This window comes from Asterias rubens, chromosome 10 (assembly GCF_902459465.1).
Source record: "Asterias rubens chromosome 10, eAstRub1.3, whole genome shotgun sequence".
NCBI classification, from domain to species: Eukaryota; Metazoa; Echinodermata; class Asteroidea; order Forcipulatida; family Asteriidae; genus Asterias; species Asterias rubens.
Genome location: NC_047071.1, coordinates 16,829,853 through 16,848,349, shown reverse-complemented (window position 1 = coordinate 16,848,349; position 18,497 = coordinate 16,829,853). Strand labels below are relative to the sequence as shown.

At 40.4% G+C, this 18,497-nt stretch overlaps 1 protein-coding gene across 3 annotated transcripts in view; it reads left to right on the top strand.

Annotated features, from left to right (window-relative positions):
- The window catches only part of LOC117295939 (death-associated protein kinase 1-like), a 36,123-nt gene extending 17,908 nt beyond the window's left edge, over positions 1-18,215 (top strand). For all 3 annotated transcript variants that reach the window (XM_033778744.1, XM_033778742.1, XM_033778743.1), the window contains exons 2-14: positions 3,765-3,902; positions 4,829-4,927; positions 9,440-9,538; positions 10,098-10,295; positions 10,968-11,165; positions 11,677-11,775; positions 11,889-11,987; positions 12,223-12,300; positions 12,524-12,830; positions 13,402-13,596; positions 14,174-14,433; positions 14,986-15,180; positions 16,198-18,215. In XM_033778744.1, coding sequence (XP_033634635.1) covers positions 3,807-3,902; positions 4,829-4,927; positions 9,440-9,538; positions 10,098-10,295; positions 10,968-11,165; positions 11,677-11,775; positions 11,889-11,987; positions 12,223-12,300; positions 12,524-12,830; positions 13,402-13,596; positions 14,174-14,433; positions 14,986-15,180; positions 16,198-17,415 — 3,141 coding nt within the window. In that variant the 5' untranslated portion in view covers positions 3,765-3,806 and the 3' untranslated portion in view covers positions 17,416-18,215. The remainder of the gene's footprint in view (positions 1-3,764; positions 3,903-4,828; positions 4,928-9,439; positions 9,539-10,097; positions 10,296-10,967; positions 11,166-11,676; positions 11,776-11,888; positions 11,988-12,222; positions 12,301-12,523; positions 12,831-13,401; positions 13,597-14,173; positions 14,434-14,985; positions 15,181-16,197) is intronic.
- The last annotated feature ends 282 nt before the right edge of the window (positions 18,216-18,497 follow it).

Below are 18,497 nucleotides of genomic sequence, written 5' to 3'. Positions count from 1 at the left end.
CATCATCACTTCTAGTCTTTATTCAAGGCGCACTTTGCATGCTACATGCTTAAAGACACTGGACACTATTGGTAATTGTTGAAGACCAGTATTCTCACTTGGTGCATCCCAACTTATGGAGGAAATAGCAAACTTGTGAAAATTTTGAACTCATGTGGTCGTTGAAGTTGCGAGAGAATAATTGAAGTAAAAACACACTTGTCGCACAAGTTGTGTGGTTTCAGATGCATTGAATTCGAGACCTCAGCTGAGCATTGAATTCGAGACCTCAGCTGAGGTCTCTAATTCAATTCAAATATTTTAGTGAGAAACTACTCCTTTCTCAAAACTACGTTACTTCAGAGGGTGCCGTTTCTACTATCAACAGCTCTCCATTGCTCATTAACAAATAAGTTTTTTTGCTAACATTTTTTTTGAGTAATTGCCCATAGTGTCCAGTTCCTTTAATAACTCTATAGACTGTCTAGTTTTGTGCATGAATCAAGTGTGCTGCAAATGCCTTGACTAAAGGCTACATTCGTTCATGTACCATACCAGGATCGAGCAGGAGGTACACATTCTGTTGCAAAAGTGCACTCTGCATGATCCTAGTTATGTGGTTAAGAACTGTTCAAAGTAATTACTCATAAAGATGCCAGCAGAAGTTGTTTTTGTTGAAGGTAATTTGCTGTCATGTTTTCATGCATTCAGCGTTGTTCAAGAAGCCACTACATGAACTATAAAAAAGTATAAAACATGCATACTGCAGATCAGTTTGATGCTTTGAATAATTTCTGAACATTTCACGCTGAAATAAAACTGCTTTTGTTCAAGGACGGAACTCAGTCCTGTATCTCGATAAAAGCCACTCTCTCTCTCTGCGCTGCAAACCCCTGGCATCCTCAGGAGTCAATTTAGATATGCATCACTAGTCTCCCGTGATAGGGCCACATCTAGGCTATCACCGCGTGCTATCACTAAATTAATAGCTTCATTGCCATGGTTACCTGGGAATAGTGTCGTCGGACTGTGCATACATGTCAATAACTGCTAGAGAAGATGAGTCTCAGAGGGATGGGTATACTAGCCCGTTTGGGGTATACTGGTTGTCCGCTTTTGAACTTTGTTCATTGTGATGAATGTATTGAGGTGTGTGATAAGTAGGGGGGGCTTAAGGAATACCCCCATCGGGATAAACATAACTGTTCTGTTAGAAACGAAGGGACATGTATACTACCTCGTTTGGGGTATACTGGTTGTCCGCTTTTGAAGCTTGTTTCATTGTGATGAATGTTATGCGATGTGTGATAAGTGTGGGCTGTAGGTATACCCCAATCTTTCCTTAAGCTCGTCTCTAGAAGTGGTTAGACTGCAGGACTTGCATTCACAAGGTTGTGGGTTCGAATTCTGCCAAGCTAACTGCTGATTTCACAATGAATATGTTTTTTTGTCTAGTTCCTGAGTAACAATTTCTTGATGTGTGCAATTCATAATTATAGAGACGTTAAGCAAATGTTTGTATGAAAGAGATTGGCTACTGCCAGCTTGGCGTTTATAATCGCCATGTGGGAGTTTACGGTTTTCCATTGTTGTAAAGACTTATAGTGACTGAATCACAAGTTCTTGATTTGTGCAATTCATAATTATAGAGACGTTAAACCAATGTTTGTATGAGAGAGATTGGCTATTGCCAGGTTTGAGGTAATAATCCCCGTGTGGGAGTTTGCCGAGTTCCCTTGATGTATTGTTGTCTAGTTACTGAGGCACAATTTCTTGATGTGTGCAATTCATAATTATAGAGACGTTAAACCAATGTTTGTATAAGAGAGACTGGCAGTTGCAGCCTTCACCTTGGTGTAAATATTTCCTTCTTTTGGGAGTTTGCCGAGAACCCACCTTGACAGGAAGTTCATCTTCAAAAAAAAAAAAAACCTTCCACACACCACTAGAATTTTGACCCAATACAGGAGCCATTTTCCGATCATGGTCAGATGCTTGTAATTGCTGGCAGAGATGATGTTAATATTTGCCCTGCTTTGAAGGGAAGCCCCAATGACAAAACCCAACTAAAAATCAATAGATACAGAACACTTGATGAGGTGGCCATGCTGGCAGGACTAAAAATCAATAGCCAGTGTATGCATTTACTGTGGTGTTTCTTGAAAGTAGTTGGGGGGGGGGGGGAATCGAAGGCGCACTTGTTGTTTTTCACTCCGTTGTGTTTTGAGCCACAGCTACCTTTGCAATTATGTCCAATGCTGTATCATCGCGTGTTAAAACTCCCAGTTAGGGAGAGGGGAGCAAAGGACGTGTTTGATGCTGACTGTCTTTTATTGGTTGCTGGATGGATGGGAGGAAAGACTGTATTCTCGCGTGTTAAAACTCCCAGTTAGGGAGAGGGGAGCCGAGGACGAGTTGACTGCCTTTTATTTTATTGATTCCTGGAATGGACAAGAGGGATGTTACTGTGATGGCTGGCAAAGGAGTGTGGGATTGAGCGACAGGCGTTGTGTTGATGAACGGTTTGGATGCGGAGACCTTTTCTTGGAATGGTGGTTTTTTTTAACAGAGAATTTTCTGTAGTATAGTGGCTTCATTATCAGCTGTGTAATACAGTGTGGACCTTTCAAGCTGGGGTATAATTTCTTTCCTTCAAAGTTATATTTAAATATTTCTTACTAAATTTTGGTATACGATGTCTAAATTCTTGAAGTGTTTTACTGTGAGGTTAACGGTTCTTCTTGTTTTCCTCCTTCTTATTTTCCTTCTTTAAGGATCTACTTTAAAAGTTTTATTTGGGGTTTCGTGAATTCCTGTTTATTCCAGTTGTTTTATGTATGTTTATTGCCTGCTTATTTTACTTATTTTAATCTGCAAAACGCATTGAGCGGATTTTGGGAGTTCCTGCTTGTGAGTGTGCATATTCCGCTTAACCAGGCATTCTTCGCTTACACAGCTAGCACATAAATTTGGTGCTTGGCCTGTAAGCGAAGAATGGTGATCGCAAGCGCATGCTCATAAATATAGCTCAGTGCCGATCGGTGCTCAGTGGAATTGGACCTTGGATGTACATTATATCGGACTGTTGGAACACCTGCACAGACTTTGTGAAATGTAAACACCAAAATTCCCAGAAGATGGAAAAAAACTACGCTGCCCCTCCCCCCCCCCCCCCAGTGTTGAAGAGTAGGAATTAGTGTACTGAACAAAGGAATGTCCACACAGTGTTATTTACAGTGTTGAAGAGTAGGAATTAGTGTACTGAACAAAGGAATGTCCACACAGTGTTATTTACAGTGTTGAATTATTTACAGTGTTGAAGAGTAGGAATTAGTGTACTGAACAAAGGAATGTCCACACAGTGTTATTTACAGTGTTGAAGAGTAGGAATTAGTGTACTGAACAAAGGAATGTCCACACAGTGTTATTTACAGTGTTGAAGAGTAGGAATTAGTGTACTGAACAAAGGAATGTCCACACAGTGTTATGTACAGTGTTGAAGAGTAGGAATTAGTGTACTGAACAAAGGAATGTCCACACAGTGACTGCATTACAGAGCTGTGTGAGTGTGAGTTTTTGCGTAAAACTCTGATACTCATATGTGTTTCTGTGAGGAGGTATACACAATCAAACTGGGGACCTATAAGAGGACAATAGGGTCCACGGTTCGGGAAAGGTCCACAGTTGGAAAACTGCCGGCGTATACACACTTACGTGAGCGGTTGTAGGCAATCTTTTGTATACATCTAACATTTGGATCTTCTCCTCTATTTGTTTTTTTATAGAGTTCTGACCCACTAGAAGACAACGATGAATCGTTTGTTCTAATGGCGGTCTTCCATGCAGTCGAAGATGGAAACCTTCAGGGAATTAAGGAGCTCGTGGAGAACCTCACAACCTTTGACCCCAACCAGAAGAACAAGGTATGTAAATGGTGTTTGAAGCTTTGCATGGTGTGGATAATAAGAGTAACTATAAATATAAATATGAATAGTAAACTTGCGGGTACAACCATGCGTAAAATCTCTTTTGAAGGAGCGGTGGCTCTGAAAAGAGCCGGTTTGGTCTCGACCTTGCGAACAGTATACTTTTCTCTGAAGACGAGCAGAGTATACTGTTCGAAACGTCAAGACCAAACCGGCTCTTTTCAGAGCCACCACTCCTTCAAAAGAGATTTTACTCATGGTTGTACCCGCAAGTTTACTATTCATATTTATATTTATAGTTACTCTTTACAAGGTATGTGTCTAATATTTATAACCGGCGTGATATTAGTGTTCTTCTTGGTTTGATTAAAATTATTATTTCATTTATTAATTCTGGTTGTGAAGCCAAGTACTCTCAGAAAGGCAAACTTTAATCACTATACTAGCCAAGAACCGAATGGAGAGAAGATGTTGGAGGAAAACCCAGGTGAATTAGTCCAGGGACAACTCATACAGTCAGGTTCGGACTGAAAACCCAACCTACAGAGTGCCCCCAGTGTGATTCGAACCAGGGTTCCAGAGGTGATAGGCAAGGCAAGATACCACTATGCCATCCCAACCACCACTGTGTTCAGTAAAATCAAAAAGACATTCTCTTTTTGAAATGAAACTGAGCCTTACCTTGCCATCAGATAAATCAAGTATATTTGTTCTGGGTTCTTTTACGTACGTTGCAAAATACTTGGGACCTACAACTTTTAATGGACGAAGCGGTACTGGTGAAGTGTTTTGCGTGTCAAGACCCAGACTCAGAAACACCAGAGCTTGATTTAGGCAGGTCTGCATACCGCTCGGTCATGACACACCTCTGAATTTCTAGATTTGTCAACTTGGTTTTTTCTTTCTTTTCTTTTCTCTTGCAGCATGGAGAGACTGCTTTGCATATGGCGTCAGGGCAGGGTCACAAAGACATTGTTGAGTATCTCTTGACTAAAGGATCCACCATAGATATCAAGGATAAGGTCAGTAGATTGCTAACCTCCACCCCAAGCGCTAGGCTTTATGCTCTACCCCCAACCTTTGGTAAAGCATCAGGGCCCAATATCATGGCTCTGCTTACAACCGAATTCTGATTTTTTTTTGGTCAGTTTTTCATCAGTCTCTCAGTAACGTTAGACTGTATTTACAACGTTTTACAAAGTTAATTATCTAAAAAAAAAAAAAAAGTTTTATTTCATTTTTTTTTTAAATGACTGCCTTTAATTAAAACTTTATGCTCCTTCTGTTATTTTTGATGCACCTGCAGGAAACGGATTTACATTTAAACTGTGATTTATGCATTTATTTTGTAATCAAACTGCGGTAGTAAAATCTTGACATGTAACAACGCCCCCCCCCCCCCCCCATGCAATGACTGACGATTTTTGCTGGCCTGGCGGATTATGCAAAGGGTCACTACTTGCCTTGACCAAAACATTTATTTTCTCCTTTTCAAATCATTGCAACCCTGATGCTTTTAGTGAAACACAAAATCAACCGACGCTGCAAGAGCGATGGATTCGCAGTTTGCGATATCATCTCAAGTGTGACAGTGATGGTCGCAAACAGAGACTCCTTAAAATCAACTCCGTGTCACTTTAGGGAATGAAACCCTCTTCCCACATGTACATTTTCCCACCGAGTTTATATATTAAAAAAACAGTTGACAGACTTGCTTATTTTTTCTCAGTCTAAAATAATTTACGTACTATGCCTTTAATGTCTATTCATGATTTTCCTTGAATTAAACATAACGTTATTTGATGACTATTTTGTCATGTTCCTTGACTGCATTGATTGCTACTTACACTCTTAACCATTTTACTAAAAGGGGCCAGACTGTTAATCATTCATTTCTGTATTAATCATCTCCATACGCCCAGACTTTGTTCATCTTTTTTATTTTTGCACCGCAATTTTTAAGTAAAATGTCAGGAAAACTAACAAGAAACAGAAATTACATGGGTATTTTTAGTTATAAATTCCATGTTTAACATTGGAAACATTGGAAAATGTCATCTCAGTCCCAAACCTTTTCTTTGACCCCATTGTTTGAGCAAAAATTTGTCAAATATTGTGGCCGTTGGCGGCCGCTCTGGGCATTTTGGTACAAGACGCTTGCAGACTCTATGGTCTAAATCGGTTACTAGTCAAGTTGATTTGTTGAAAACTGAAGGTTGCCGTGTGAATTTTGCAATTACTTCACCAGCGTCTTCACAAGCGTCTTAAATGCTAGCTGTCGCCGAGTCAGGTTGCGTTATCTTCACGTTGCTGAGGGCAGGTGCTTTGTCTGATTCCAGGTCTTGCATAGTAAATGATGCATTAAGATCGATGCATACCTACAGTACATGATGGTGAAACGTGCTCACCACAGTTTTGTCATTCTCAAGAAAGTACTTTGAAAAACAGACAAGCATGATAAATCAATAGACAAATCTATTGGACAGTGGCATAATTTTTATTTTATTTTATTTTTTGTTGGGGGGGGGGCTGGCATGTCCCTCCCTCCATTAAGCTTTGATGTAGTAGTTTCAATGTTTTTGAAACCATTTCCATATTAATACTCAAGCCAATGTATTGGTATTTTTCCTTTGAGTTAGATTATCTCACACAAAATGGCACATAGGTCCTGAAATCCACTTGTTTAAGAAAAATACGAGCGGAGAGTTTTAGTTTTTATCGGCCAAAAGTGCCCCCTAGAAAAAATGGTGCCCACCTTAAATTTGAGAGTTAGCCCAAATCGAGGTCTCTACTGTGTCAGCCCACTCTGTTTTGAAATCTCGCCTCATTGCAACACTCTTCTGAGGAGGAGCAACCCAAGACGGTCAGAGATAAGAAGCTCCACTCCTTGATGGAGGTTGTCCTCTCCTACTCCTAGATGCCCTTGAGCTTTCACAGTTAATCTAATTGTTTAAGGTACAGTCTGTGACGGACTGTTTCCCATAGTAAAGCTGCCGCCAGATTAAAATGTTATCCTCTCTCAAATCCCTCTCCAAATTTTTTAAACAAAACTAAAAGCGCAAGACTGTCTCTTTCTTCTGGCCAATTACATTTACTTTGCCAGGGGGGGGGGGGGTGTGTGCAAATCTGCGTCTTTGAACAGCTGTACGTGGTCGGTGCCGTAGGGGTCTTATAGGAATACAATTTGCATGAAACATAAGCTGTCTTGACCTGTACCTTATTATAATCTGGCATTTAGTTGCCGGATTCAACCCTCCTCGAAAGATGGATTAAAATTGCTGAATACGGACCCATTTTTGCCTTTACACTAGCCGTTAATCCACCTTGCCGGATTCAATCCGGGTCTGATCCGGGTTTTGGGATCTAGTGTAAACGGGGTCTTAGAGCCAGTTTTCATCTGATGTTTGTTTGTGTTTTTTTTTTAATTTTTTTTTTTATAGATGATCTTCCTGTCAAGGGAACTCGGCAAACTCACACAAGGGGATATGAAGGGGATAGTCAAGAAATTGTGATTCAGTAACTAGATGACAATACTTATTCTAGTCATTGTGAAATCGGGGGTTTAAGCCAAAAGCCATATCAAATAAGTATTGTCAGCTAGTTATTAATCTTAGTAATCAGTATTACTGTTGTTTATGAAATGTTCATTCTAGTCGTTGTGAAGTCAGCGGTTAAAGTCAAGATTAATAACTAGATGACAATACTTATTCTAGTAATTGTGAAATCAGCAGTTAAAGCCAAGAGTAATAACTGTTCTGCTGTTGTTTATGAAATGTATGGTTCACTTCACTGATGTCATTAACACTAATTCTGCAATTAAAACGCACGTGGCACCTTTTATTACGGTTAATCCTGTAAGGCCAAATTAGTGACCAAGCAAGCAGCTTCTATCAAAATGTTAATAACCGCTGCAAACCGCGGCAACTTTTAACCGCCCTCTAGCCTGTTTTGATGACATTACTTCCGCAGCAGGGGTCCAAATCAGCTGGCAAGTGGTAGATGTGTTGGGTTCAAGTGCCTGATATTTTCTATTGGGTCGTCGGCCTGAATAATTGCGAACCGCTTGCCTAAACTACATGTACAAATAGTTTCTAGTAAGGTTTGCGATCACACTTTGTGAGACAGAATCACTGCAGCCCAGAGACTGGCACAAACTTCTCCACCATGCAAAGTTTCAAACCCTACTCATGTACATGGGGTAACTTTGTAGAAATCAGGAAACTGTTGAACCAAATACTGTATCAAAACAAATTACTCAGAAAGTATTTTTGTAGAAAATATTCCCCCCCCCCAAAAAAAAAAAAAAAAATGAAATGAAAACATAAGTCATTATACTAAGGCTGTGTCTGAATGTGCTACTGCAGCTACGGCTATGGCTGTTGCTATGGGCAACCTATGTTTTATCATTGTTCATGTGACATGATTAGGCCGCAGCCGCTAATCTGGACACACGGTTTTATGCGTAATAAAACACGTTTGGTAACGACTCTGAAAAGTAATGGCAATAAAAAATTACTTGGTAAAAAGTATACATACATGTAGCAGCTTTTGATAGTATAATGCATTGCGAGAAACTTTTCATTTTGAAATATGGAAATAGGAAAAAAAAAAAAGGAGAACAAAAAAAGGAAAAAGGAACCTAAAAAAAAAAACCTTTAAAAAAAGGAAGCGTTACTGACAGAAATGCAGATTGTGTATTTCAATTGTCGATTATTCTTCCTGTTCTTCCAGATTTTCAGCAATATCTCAAAAACAGTACCACCTTTTGGAATGAATGTTTCACTAGTTAGTTTTATGGTATTGGCTACAACTAGGATGGAAACAATTGAACAGTTCCAAAATTCAAAGGTATGCTTTCCCTTTAAGCAGCCTCTTCTAGATGCAGGGAGAGACATACAGAAGAAAAGAGAAAAGCTTTGGGGTTTAAGAGGAATTTGTTATCCTCAGTTGGTTGCGTGCCTCGACGGAGGCAGACAGGGGATGGTAGATCTCCTTTCCACTTAGACCTGATATGAAGCAAGAAATTATCTTCCTGCCTGAGTGCTCTTTGGATGTAGCAGGATGTAACCATCCATCCCCTTTCCCCCTAGAACATATAATCTCATCTTGTAAAAATCTATCTTAATAAGATTTGGTACATGTCGTTCTCGACTCCTGTACGACCCAATATTCAAGTTGGAATGAAATTAAGCCGTTGCTGCTCAACCTATTTTACAACTGCTGGTTTTCAACGTCAATGTCCATTTCATTTTTAACATGCATGAGTCTCTGCAATCATCTGGTTAGTTTCAAAGCGATAAGCAAATTTTTGTGCTAACTGGGGCAGACAAATTTCCCTAAGCAGAAGTGTATTTCACAGGTTTAGCAAGAAAATTAGTCGGCCAGCTTGCACGTTCACCGTCAATTTACGATACATCATTTATTTTCACACAGGTATTTTCACCCTATTTGCCCCACAAATACACCAATCTCATTTCTAATATAATGAATATTTGATTAAATCTAAATATTTGATTATCTTGTTCTCTTGGCAGCATGGGGATAATGCAATATACTGGGCAGCCAGGCAGGGCCAGGTCGCCTTGATAGAGTACTTAAAGGAGAATGGATGTCCACTGAATGACCAAAACAGGGTAAGTTTTATCATGAGTAACGCTCGGAGAGAGTAAGAAGTAACTAAAAAATAGTCAACTTGTGCTGTACAACCATGTTTTAAATTTCTTTTGAGGGAGTTATGGCTCTAAAATGAGCCAGTGTTGTCTCAACGTTTCGGACAGTTTCGTCTCCACACCAGCTGTTTTCAGAGCCAACACTCCGTTAAAAAAAGAGATTTAATACATGGTTGTACCCGAAAGTTGACTATTGTTTTAGTTACTTCTAATTTTTCACACCATAAAAAAAAGCTTAAAACACCACTTACTAGGAGAGAGTGTTGCATAAAATACCAGGGTCTGGTACTTGTTTCCTGTAAAGGCAAGACAGCTTATCAATATGAATGGAACTGTCTCTATAGTCTTGTACCAGCGCTTTGTAACTTCTGCAAAAGGCGCTCTATAAATATTATTTATTATTATTATTATTATTAATTGAAATGTAAGCGGTTCATTGTGACTAAGCAAGTAATTGTTCCAGACATATTAAGCCTTCTGGATACATGTCTAGATAACTTTCTCTACCTCATATGTCTTGCAGACGAGAGAGACTCCATTGCACGTTGCCTCTCGTTATGGGCAGGTAGAGGCAGCTCAGTACCTATGCAGTCTGGGTATTAACGTTGATATTCAAGATGAAGATGGGGAGACACCTATACACATCTCGGCATGGCACGGTTACATGAATATTGTACAGACGCTGTGTAACACATCTGCTAACTTGGACCTCAGAAACAAGGTGGGTAGAGAAGCTGGTGTTTTTTCTGTAATTTTGTTCTAAACCTCTACATCTACATCTACATCTATCCAGCTACTTTTCAAAGCCTATTCAGCAGTTTGACAAGCTCTGCAGAGCTTTTGATATTTAATTGTGCTTTTCTCCAACTTGGCTGAAAACGACTAAGTTATTGACAAAATATGAAAATTCCTAAACACTTAAATACTGTAAAAGAATATCCAAGTAGAATGCAAATTAAATTTAAGTGACCAAATCTATAAAGAGAAAAGAAAAAATCCATGTAAATAAATCATTTTAGGTGTAACTGAGTTCTTTGATGTGCATTTTTACACAATACACATGGCCCATAGCTTAACTGCTCAGCCCAGACACACCACAACTCACTTCTGAGAGAATATAATTAGCTGTTGCAAACTGCTTACCAACCAAAAGGACCTATGGAATAAATTCAAAAAGTAGTTAATGGCCCGATATTTCGACCTTTGCAGAGTCTTTCTCAGGCTGAACTCTTTATTCTCGTTGGCTAAGTGATTTAAGGTCCTTAATTGCAGTTTCATGTCCCTAATGATCAAAAGGGCACTAAAGGAAAAATGCTTTTAAATATGAAACAAAATATATGGTAGGCAGTTTGCAACAGCTAATTCTATTTTCTCTATTTTTTTTCTATAACAGGATGGTGAGACGCCTCTGATCTGTGCCTCAGCCAGGGGCCACTTAGAAATCGTCTCAATTTTAGTCAAATCCAGAGCCTTCCTTAATAACAGCGACAAACAAGGTCTTTCAGCGCTACACCACGCTGTTAGGAGACACCACTATAACATCGTTAGGTATCTATGTGAAAATGATTGCAACGTCAACATGCAAGACAAGGTAAACTGCCTAACTTGGTGTCGTAGGCTTAGTGCTTTGAGGTCCTTAAAGACAGTTTCATATCCGTAATGATTGAAAGGGTGCTAAATGAAAAATGTGTATTAACATTTTTTTTTTATCCACACAAAATATGTTCTTCTTAGAAAGTGAATGTTCCTTTTTGCCTAACAATTATCCTGAGACTTCTCTTGATCACTCTGCAATTTCACATTATTTGTAATGATCAAAAGGACATTAAATGAAAAAGGCAAATAATCATACAAATAATTAAAATCAATAAGCAACAGTTTTACTTGATAAAAATAAAAAGCAATATTCTTCATCCCAATTGCAAATTTAACATCAATTAAAACTATTTGGTTTTCTTCTTACACTAAAATATTTCTATGTGGCAAAAATTATAAAATATTTTGTTTTTAAATGTTTGTAAAACTTTAAAAATTTTGTATTTTCATGTAAATATTCATTACGATAGCTTCAATAAAGCCCTCTTTTGTTTTGATTTGTGCAGTTTGGTGAGACGTCACTTCATGTGGCAGCAAAGGATGGTTCTCTTCATATCTTAGAATTACTGCATTGCGCTGGTTGTAATGTGGACACATTAAATAAGGTAGGTACACGGGTTTTTATTTTGTTTGCTACTCTATGGGTAGTTATTGGGCATTGGTAGTACTGTAATAAATAAATCAGTGACTAATTGAATGACTGTTTTGTGTATTCTAGTGTGAATCAACTGCCCTTCAGTTAGCTGCTAAACATGGCCACATAGAAATAGTCAGGTACCTGTGCCTTGCTGGATGCAAACTGGACCACAGAAATAAGGTACTGTACCCCTATAATCAGATTGATACAATACAAACTTAATTAATAAGAGCTGTCATGTTTATGATACTTTGTAAATGATTGCAAACCTTCTCCTAATATTCATTATCCTTGATGCAAAATTAATATCTTTCAGAAAACATTTCATTGGTAAGGCTGTACGATATCTGTCAGAGACTACAGGTTTGTTTAATTATCCCAAGTTAATAGTATATTCCTTCATATTTTATAACAGGATGGTCTAACGGCAGTACAAATAGCCACATTAGAGGGCCATGAAGATGTGGTGCTCATCTTTAAACAGTTACAAGGGGTAAGTTCTTCAGCCGTCGATTTCACCAAACTCTTCCTAACTTAGGATTAATCTTAAGACTTAGGACTGCACTGTATTATGTAAACCTTAAGATTAATCCAAAGAATACACAGAAGGAGACTTTTTCTGATCTCTTTGCCTCATTGGTCAGTTATCATTACCAAATTATGAGTTCTGTTAATTTAATTTAAAGGGTCTTTTTCAACAATTTGTCCATCTACAGGAGAAGATGAGAGAGGTTTACGTCCACCAGCTCAGCTCAAGCTCTGGCCCCCTGTCAAGAATCCGACTGAAGATCTTCGGCCACCAGGGGGTGGGAAAGAGCTCGCTCATTGACTCGTTGAAATGCGGCTACTTACGAGGGCTGTTCCGCCGTTCCAAGTCTAACCTGAGCCTGATCGGTCGGTCGGCGACGAAGAAGTACATGGCGAGCAAAGAGAACCTGATGGGGAGGTCGCTGTCGACGAGTAGCGCTGATCAGGATTATAACGGCACCAGAGGAATTGACGTGTCTCAGATTAATATACCAGGTAGGTTTGTAGGATAAGGAAAGGATCTTAGTTTTACAGACCAGGGCCCAAATTAATGGATCTGTTTAGCGTAAGCAAAGAATCGGCTCTTAGGGAAGCATGGAATTCTCTGCTTACGTCAAGCCTATTTCACAGGTAAGCAGGAAATTTTTGTTTGTGCGCTTGCTAGACATTCTTCCCTTACACAGCTAGCGCAGAAATTCTGTGCTTGCACAGTAAGCGGAGAATGGTGATCGCAAGCACATAACTCGGCGGTAAGCAGAGCCATGAATTAGGGCCCAGATCTGATCTCACAAACTTAATGAGGGATAGACATCATGATGTCATTAACAGACATTCTACTGATTGGACTTCACTGTTGGCCAGATGTTGGGTATGTTTTGTGCTAAAAGAAAAAGAGAGCCAAAGGTCTTGTTCAGTTTATCCAAATGTTTGTTACTTCGGTGTTTGGTATAGCAGCATTCTGCTGTGATTACCACAGTCTACTCAATGCATTCTGAGTCCAGTTTGATCAAACAAACACCACATTTTCACCCGACTTTATCTCACTTTTATTTTCCCTTTTTACAAGGTGCCGGTGATTACACAGTAATGGAGTTCCCCGGTGCCGAGTCGTATCACACCAGTTACTGTCACTTCATGGACGATGACGGTGCCATTAACCTCATCGTCTTCAGACTCGATGACACCTTTGAGGATCAGCTGGCACAAGTCACTTACTGGATGAACTACCTCAAGTCTAGACTGCCGGTGTCCGAACCCATCGGTATGTTAATAATTACAATAATACTGAGTTCTTATACTCAGACTCCAATAAAATAAACAAGACACAATTGTTGGAATACTGCCACAGTCTGCTCTCACTTCGTCACAGTCATTCGTAGGCCTTTTATCCTTTATGGTGATAAAAGGAATTGTAAAGCGCTTTATCACACCCCTAGGGGCGTATCGAAGCACACAGTATTTTTTCCTAGAAGGGATGTGGAGCTTTGTTTTGAAGTATGAGACCATAGACCTTTATCAAGGTGCAGCCATCTTGAATTTTGCCCATTGGTACCAAACCGAGGCTGGAAGAACAAACAAGTCTGGTTCCTAATTGCAAGATGATTATGAGCATTCATTATTGTTATTTGATACGAGGAACATGACCAAGATGGAGACAGCATGATAAGGTCTATTCCTTTAAAACACCGTGCTATGAATTACAAGGTGATGTGGCCAATCAGACCAGGAACTCCAGGGCGAACCCCTTCTCTTTAAGATAAGTGCACTGGGTTATTACGTGCATTACACAACACATGTTTATTACTTTTCTTTTTAACCTCAACCCATCCTGTTGTCAGGTCACTGTGGCAAGTACAGCCAGCAGATGAAAATTGCCCTCGTAGCGACCCACGCAGACTACCGTACCTGCCCCAAGCTACCCTCCGGTGAGCTGATCAGCGGAGAGGGAAACATCGTCCTGTATCAGATTAAGAAGAGCTTCGGGCGGCTCTTTGATATCTGTGAGATGCTGTTTGTTGTGGATGCTAATAACTCCCAGTCCAGAGATATGAAGCTTCTACGAACCCATCTGTCTAACCTCAGGAATGCAGTGGTCAAGGTACGCCATGATTGATACTAATTAATAATTATGGCTTCTTTTCTAGTGCTCATATCCGTCCCTCATGGCGCTCCAACACTCAGTATTTTCCTGCAAAGAAAAAAAAAGCTGGGTTCAGAATACGAAAAAACAAGCAAGCACTGAAAAAGTTAAAGGAACGCTACAGAATTGAAAAGGAACAAAAATGGTTAAGATCACAGATTTACATCAAACTTACACGGTCTAATGATCATGATAGTAGAAAACATCCCTTGAAATATTTCTGTCTGAAATGTCATATTCTATGAGAAAAAAATAATCTAACTTATCTTTCACTTTTATTTTAGCATCGATGCAATGCAAAATTTGTAATGGGTTTTTCACTATTCTCTCGTGACCCAGATGGCCAATCGATCTCAAACTTTTACAGGTTTGTCAGTCTATGTATATGGTGGATTTCATTAAGTGCTTACACTACCAGCAACTGTTTGGTTAGCAAAAACCAATTAACTAATGTTCCTTTAAAAGGAGTATGCCTTAATTTTTTTATATTTTTTTTAACATCATCTACAGCAAGAGCCCCCGCTTACAGTCCTCTGCGAGGCAGTCCTTTCCATCTTGCCAACATGGCGTAAGAATGAGAAGTGCCAATCCTTCCCGGTGCTGACGTGGCAGCAGTTTGAGGATATGGTTCACACCCAGATCAATCCGCTGGCTAGTGAGCCCCACCTTAAGGATGTAGTCAGACAACTTCACTACATGGGAGAGGTAAGCTCAAGACAATTGAACAACATTTTTGTATAGAGGTTAAAGACACTGGACACTATTGGTAAGTGACCAGTCTACTCACTTGGTGTATCTCAACACATGCACAAAATAACAAACCTGTGAAAATGAGAACTCAATTGGTCGTCGAAATAAAAAAACACCCCTGTCACAACAAGTTGTGTGCTTTCAGATGCTTGATTTCGAGACCCCAAAATCTAATTCTGAGGTCTCGAAATCAAACTTTGTGGGAAATTACTTCTTTCTTGAAAACTACGTCACTTCAGAGGGAGCCGTTTCTCACAATGTTTTATACTATCAACAGCTCCCCATTACTCGTTACCAAGTAAGGTGTTATGCTAATAATTATTTCGAGTAATTACCAATAGTGTTCACTGCCTTTGAATAACCATAACCCTGTCTCCTATTGGTGATTTAGGATCCATCTTTACTCTAACAAAATCCAACACTGTCAGTGACTCTAACACCCTAAACTGTTATTGTGGTATAAAGCATGATCAGTTAAAACAAAACCCTCTTGAGGGATTTCCAAAGATCCTTCGTCACTCTAACATAATCCAACACCAACAAATTCATCTTCCATTTATACCCCTGGGTGAAGACAAGCAAAGCTTTTTGCTCAAGCACACATGTGTCATGATCAGGATTCATTTAGTCCATGCATCACATGCTTTCTTTGGGCGCATTAAAATCTTTGCAAATTTTTGCTTCATGGATAGTATAATATAGATATTTTTGTTGCATAAAAACCATGTCCTCAAGCTCGAAACAGGGGTATTAGTCCCCTGCTTCACATTTCAAATAGGCTGAACTCTTACTGGTATTACTACAGTCAGCTTTTATTATTGGTCTGCAATCTGAGAACAATTTTTTTTCTAAGTTTGGATTTTGACACTGCTGATCCTTTGCAGAACCCAAGTTTTTCTAAGATTGCATTTTGTTACACCTTTTAAATGTTGCATCAAATCCTACTGGAGTGTTTTGCTTTTGTTTGACCAGGTTCAGTGCTTCATGAGTGAGCTCCTTCAAGAGATCATCTTGATCGAGCCTCGATGGCTCTGCTCAAACATCATTGGTCAACTCCTATCACCTGATACCACAGACCAGCCCTACGGCCAATATAGCGTCCATTACATCCAATCCGTCTTCCCGGAAACAGACTGTGTCGATATCGTCCAGTTGCTTGAGGCGATGGACATCTGCACGCAGGGAACGGTGTGCGAGTTCCCCTCGTTGATCAAGAGTAATACGCCGCTTGGGATATGGGAGAAAGAAGATGAGAATGGGAATTTGAACGTTTATGGAGGAGTACGTCTACAGATCGCCGAATGCACGAGTGTCTTGCCGATCGGACTGTTTGCTCGAATTCAGCTATCATTACGGAGGAACTTCCAGCAAGATGTGGAGGATCTGGACACAGATTTAGTCTTGTGGAAGGACGGAGCTAAGTGTGTGAGCGGAAGCATGGAAGCCTTACTTGTACTGACTAACGAGGGACAGGGGATCGAGGTAAGGGTCCGAGGGATCAGTGATACACGGCAGGGCTGCTTTGTCTTTATGGAGGATCTGGTCCACTTAGTAAAGAATGTCGTTGAGGAATCCTATCCGGGTTTGCTGCTCAACCAGGACATGTTGAGCCCAACCCAACTCCGCAACCACGATCGCTTCCTCATGACCTACGAGCCTAAGCACATCTTCCAGGCGCAGATCAGCAAGGAGCGAACCGTCCAGAATGAGATCACGGAAGAGATGGAGTCCTTCACCGATCTCTTCTGCTTCGGCAGCGACTCCATCGAGGCCAACACCATCCCCGGCATCGACCTGCACATTGTGGACCTCCCCGAGCTGACCCGGCGGCAACTGAGCATGCTCCTTGACCCCCCTGACCCCATGGGTAAAGACTGGTGCCTGATGGCGCTCTCCCTCGGCATGATGGATCGGGTACCTGTCTTGGATCCGTTGAATAATCGATGCGGTCCCGAGGAGTCGGACAGCCCAACGGAGAGAACTTTGCAAGAGTGGGGCAGTGACCCCGGGAGCACCATCGGCACCCTGATCAAGAAACTCAAAGATCTCGGACGGGAAGACGCAGCCAGAGTCATCCTGAACAGCATGCCATTGTATAAGTTTCTTCCAGACCCACAGGCTATGGAAGAGGGCCATCTGCGGATCAACAGCACCCCAAACAACTCGTCGAGTACGGTCGCTTCAAGATGAGGGGTCTACACATTTGCCACTAAGATGCATACGCACTTCATTTTTTAACTTGAACACACCTCGTGTTAGCCTGAAGGCCTTGTCACAGGAGGCAACTTTTACAGGCAACTTGGAGGCAACCAACTGCGCTGCATGCAAAAGGAACACTTTGATATGATCACAAAGAAAAATATGTGAACATTAATATGTGAATGCTTTTTCTTCCATGAGATTGCCTGAAACTTGTTGAATGTAAGTTACCTCGTGTGACATGGCCGTAATATCACTTCATCAAGCTAAAGTGACGATGTCATTAGATATGAAATGTATAGTTCATATAGCCAATGAAATATTTTGTTGTGCCCTAATACCAGTGTTTTCCCATAGCGTTCTGTATTCAGATTACTGGTGAGAACAATGCAAAGTGGCAACTGTTTTGGGACAGTTTCTAGATTGTAAGACCAAAAATGTGTTAACAGTAATTTTTTTGACTAGACTATCTCTAGGTGCTTTGCCATTAAGATTTTACATGTATTAAACATACAATGCAATTCTAGGGTTGTATCTTTTTTGTATATTTCACTTATCACTAAGAGACTGTTGGTTTCTTCCCCTTGGACCCTAACCCTCCAAAATCCTTCCATAACCTCATTCAAAAATGAAGGATGCAGAAGGATTGATCGCTGTTGGCCCAAATAAAATTTGCTTATCACTGGGTCAGGCTTAGCAATCTTCACCAAGTTAATGCAATTCACCAGACACACAAGGCCTGAAGGCCACTTCAAGGTGTGGGCTACACTTTTTTGTTTTTTTCCGGAGGCTGTTGCCACCTACTCCTAGGGCTGAAACAGGGTTACCCCTTTTACAGTCCATACGGATGTAGGCTTGGGTATCATCAATTCGAAGCCTGGCCGATAGAGCAGAAAGCACTACCTCCCCAATTTTACGTAGCAAGTGTCACAATCGGGATTCGAACCCACACTCTACTGATCAAACACCAGAGCTTGAATCCGGTGTTCTTAACCGCTCGGCCATGACACGCCACAGTGACCATAGATCGGAGTAGAGGCTGGATAGTTGAGGATTGTAGGCATATAACAATT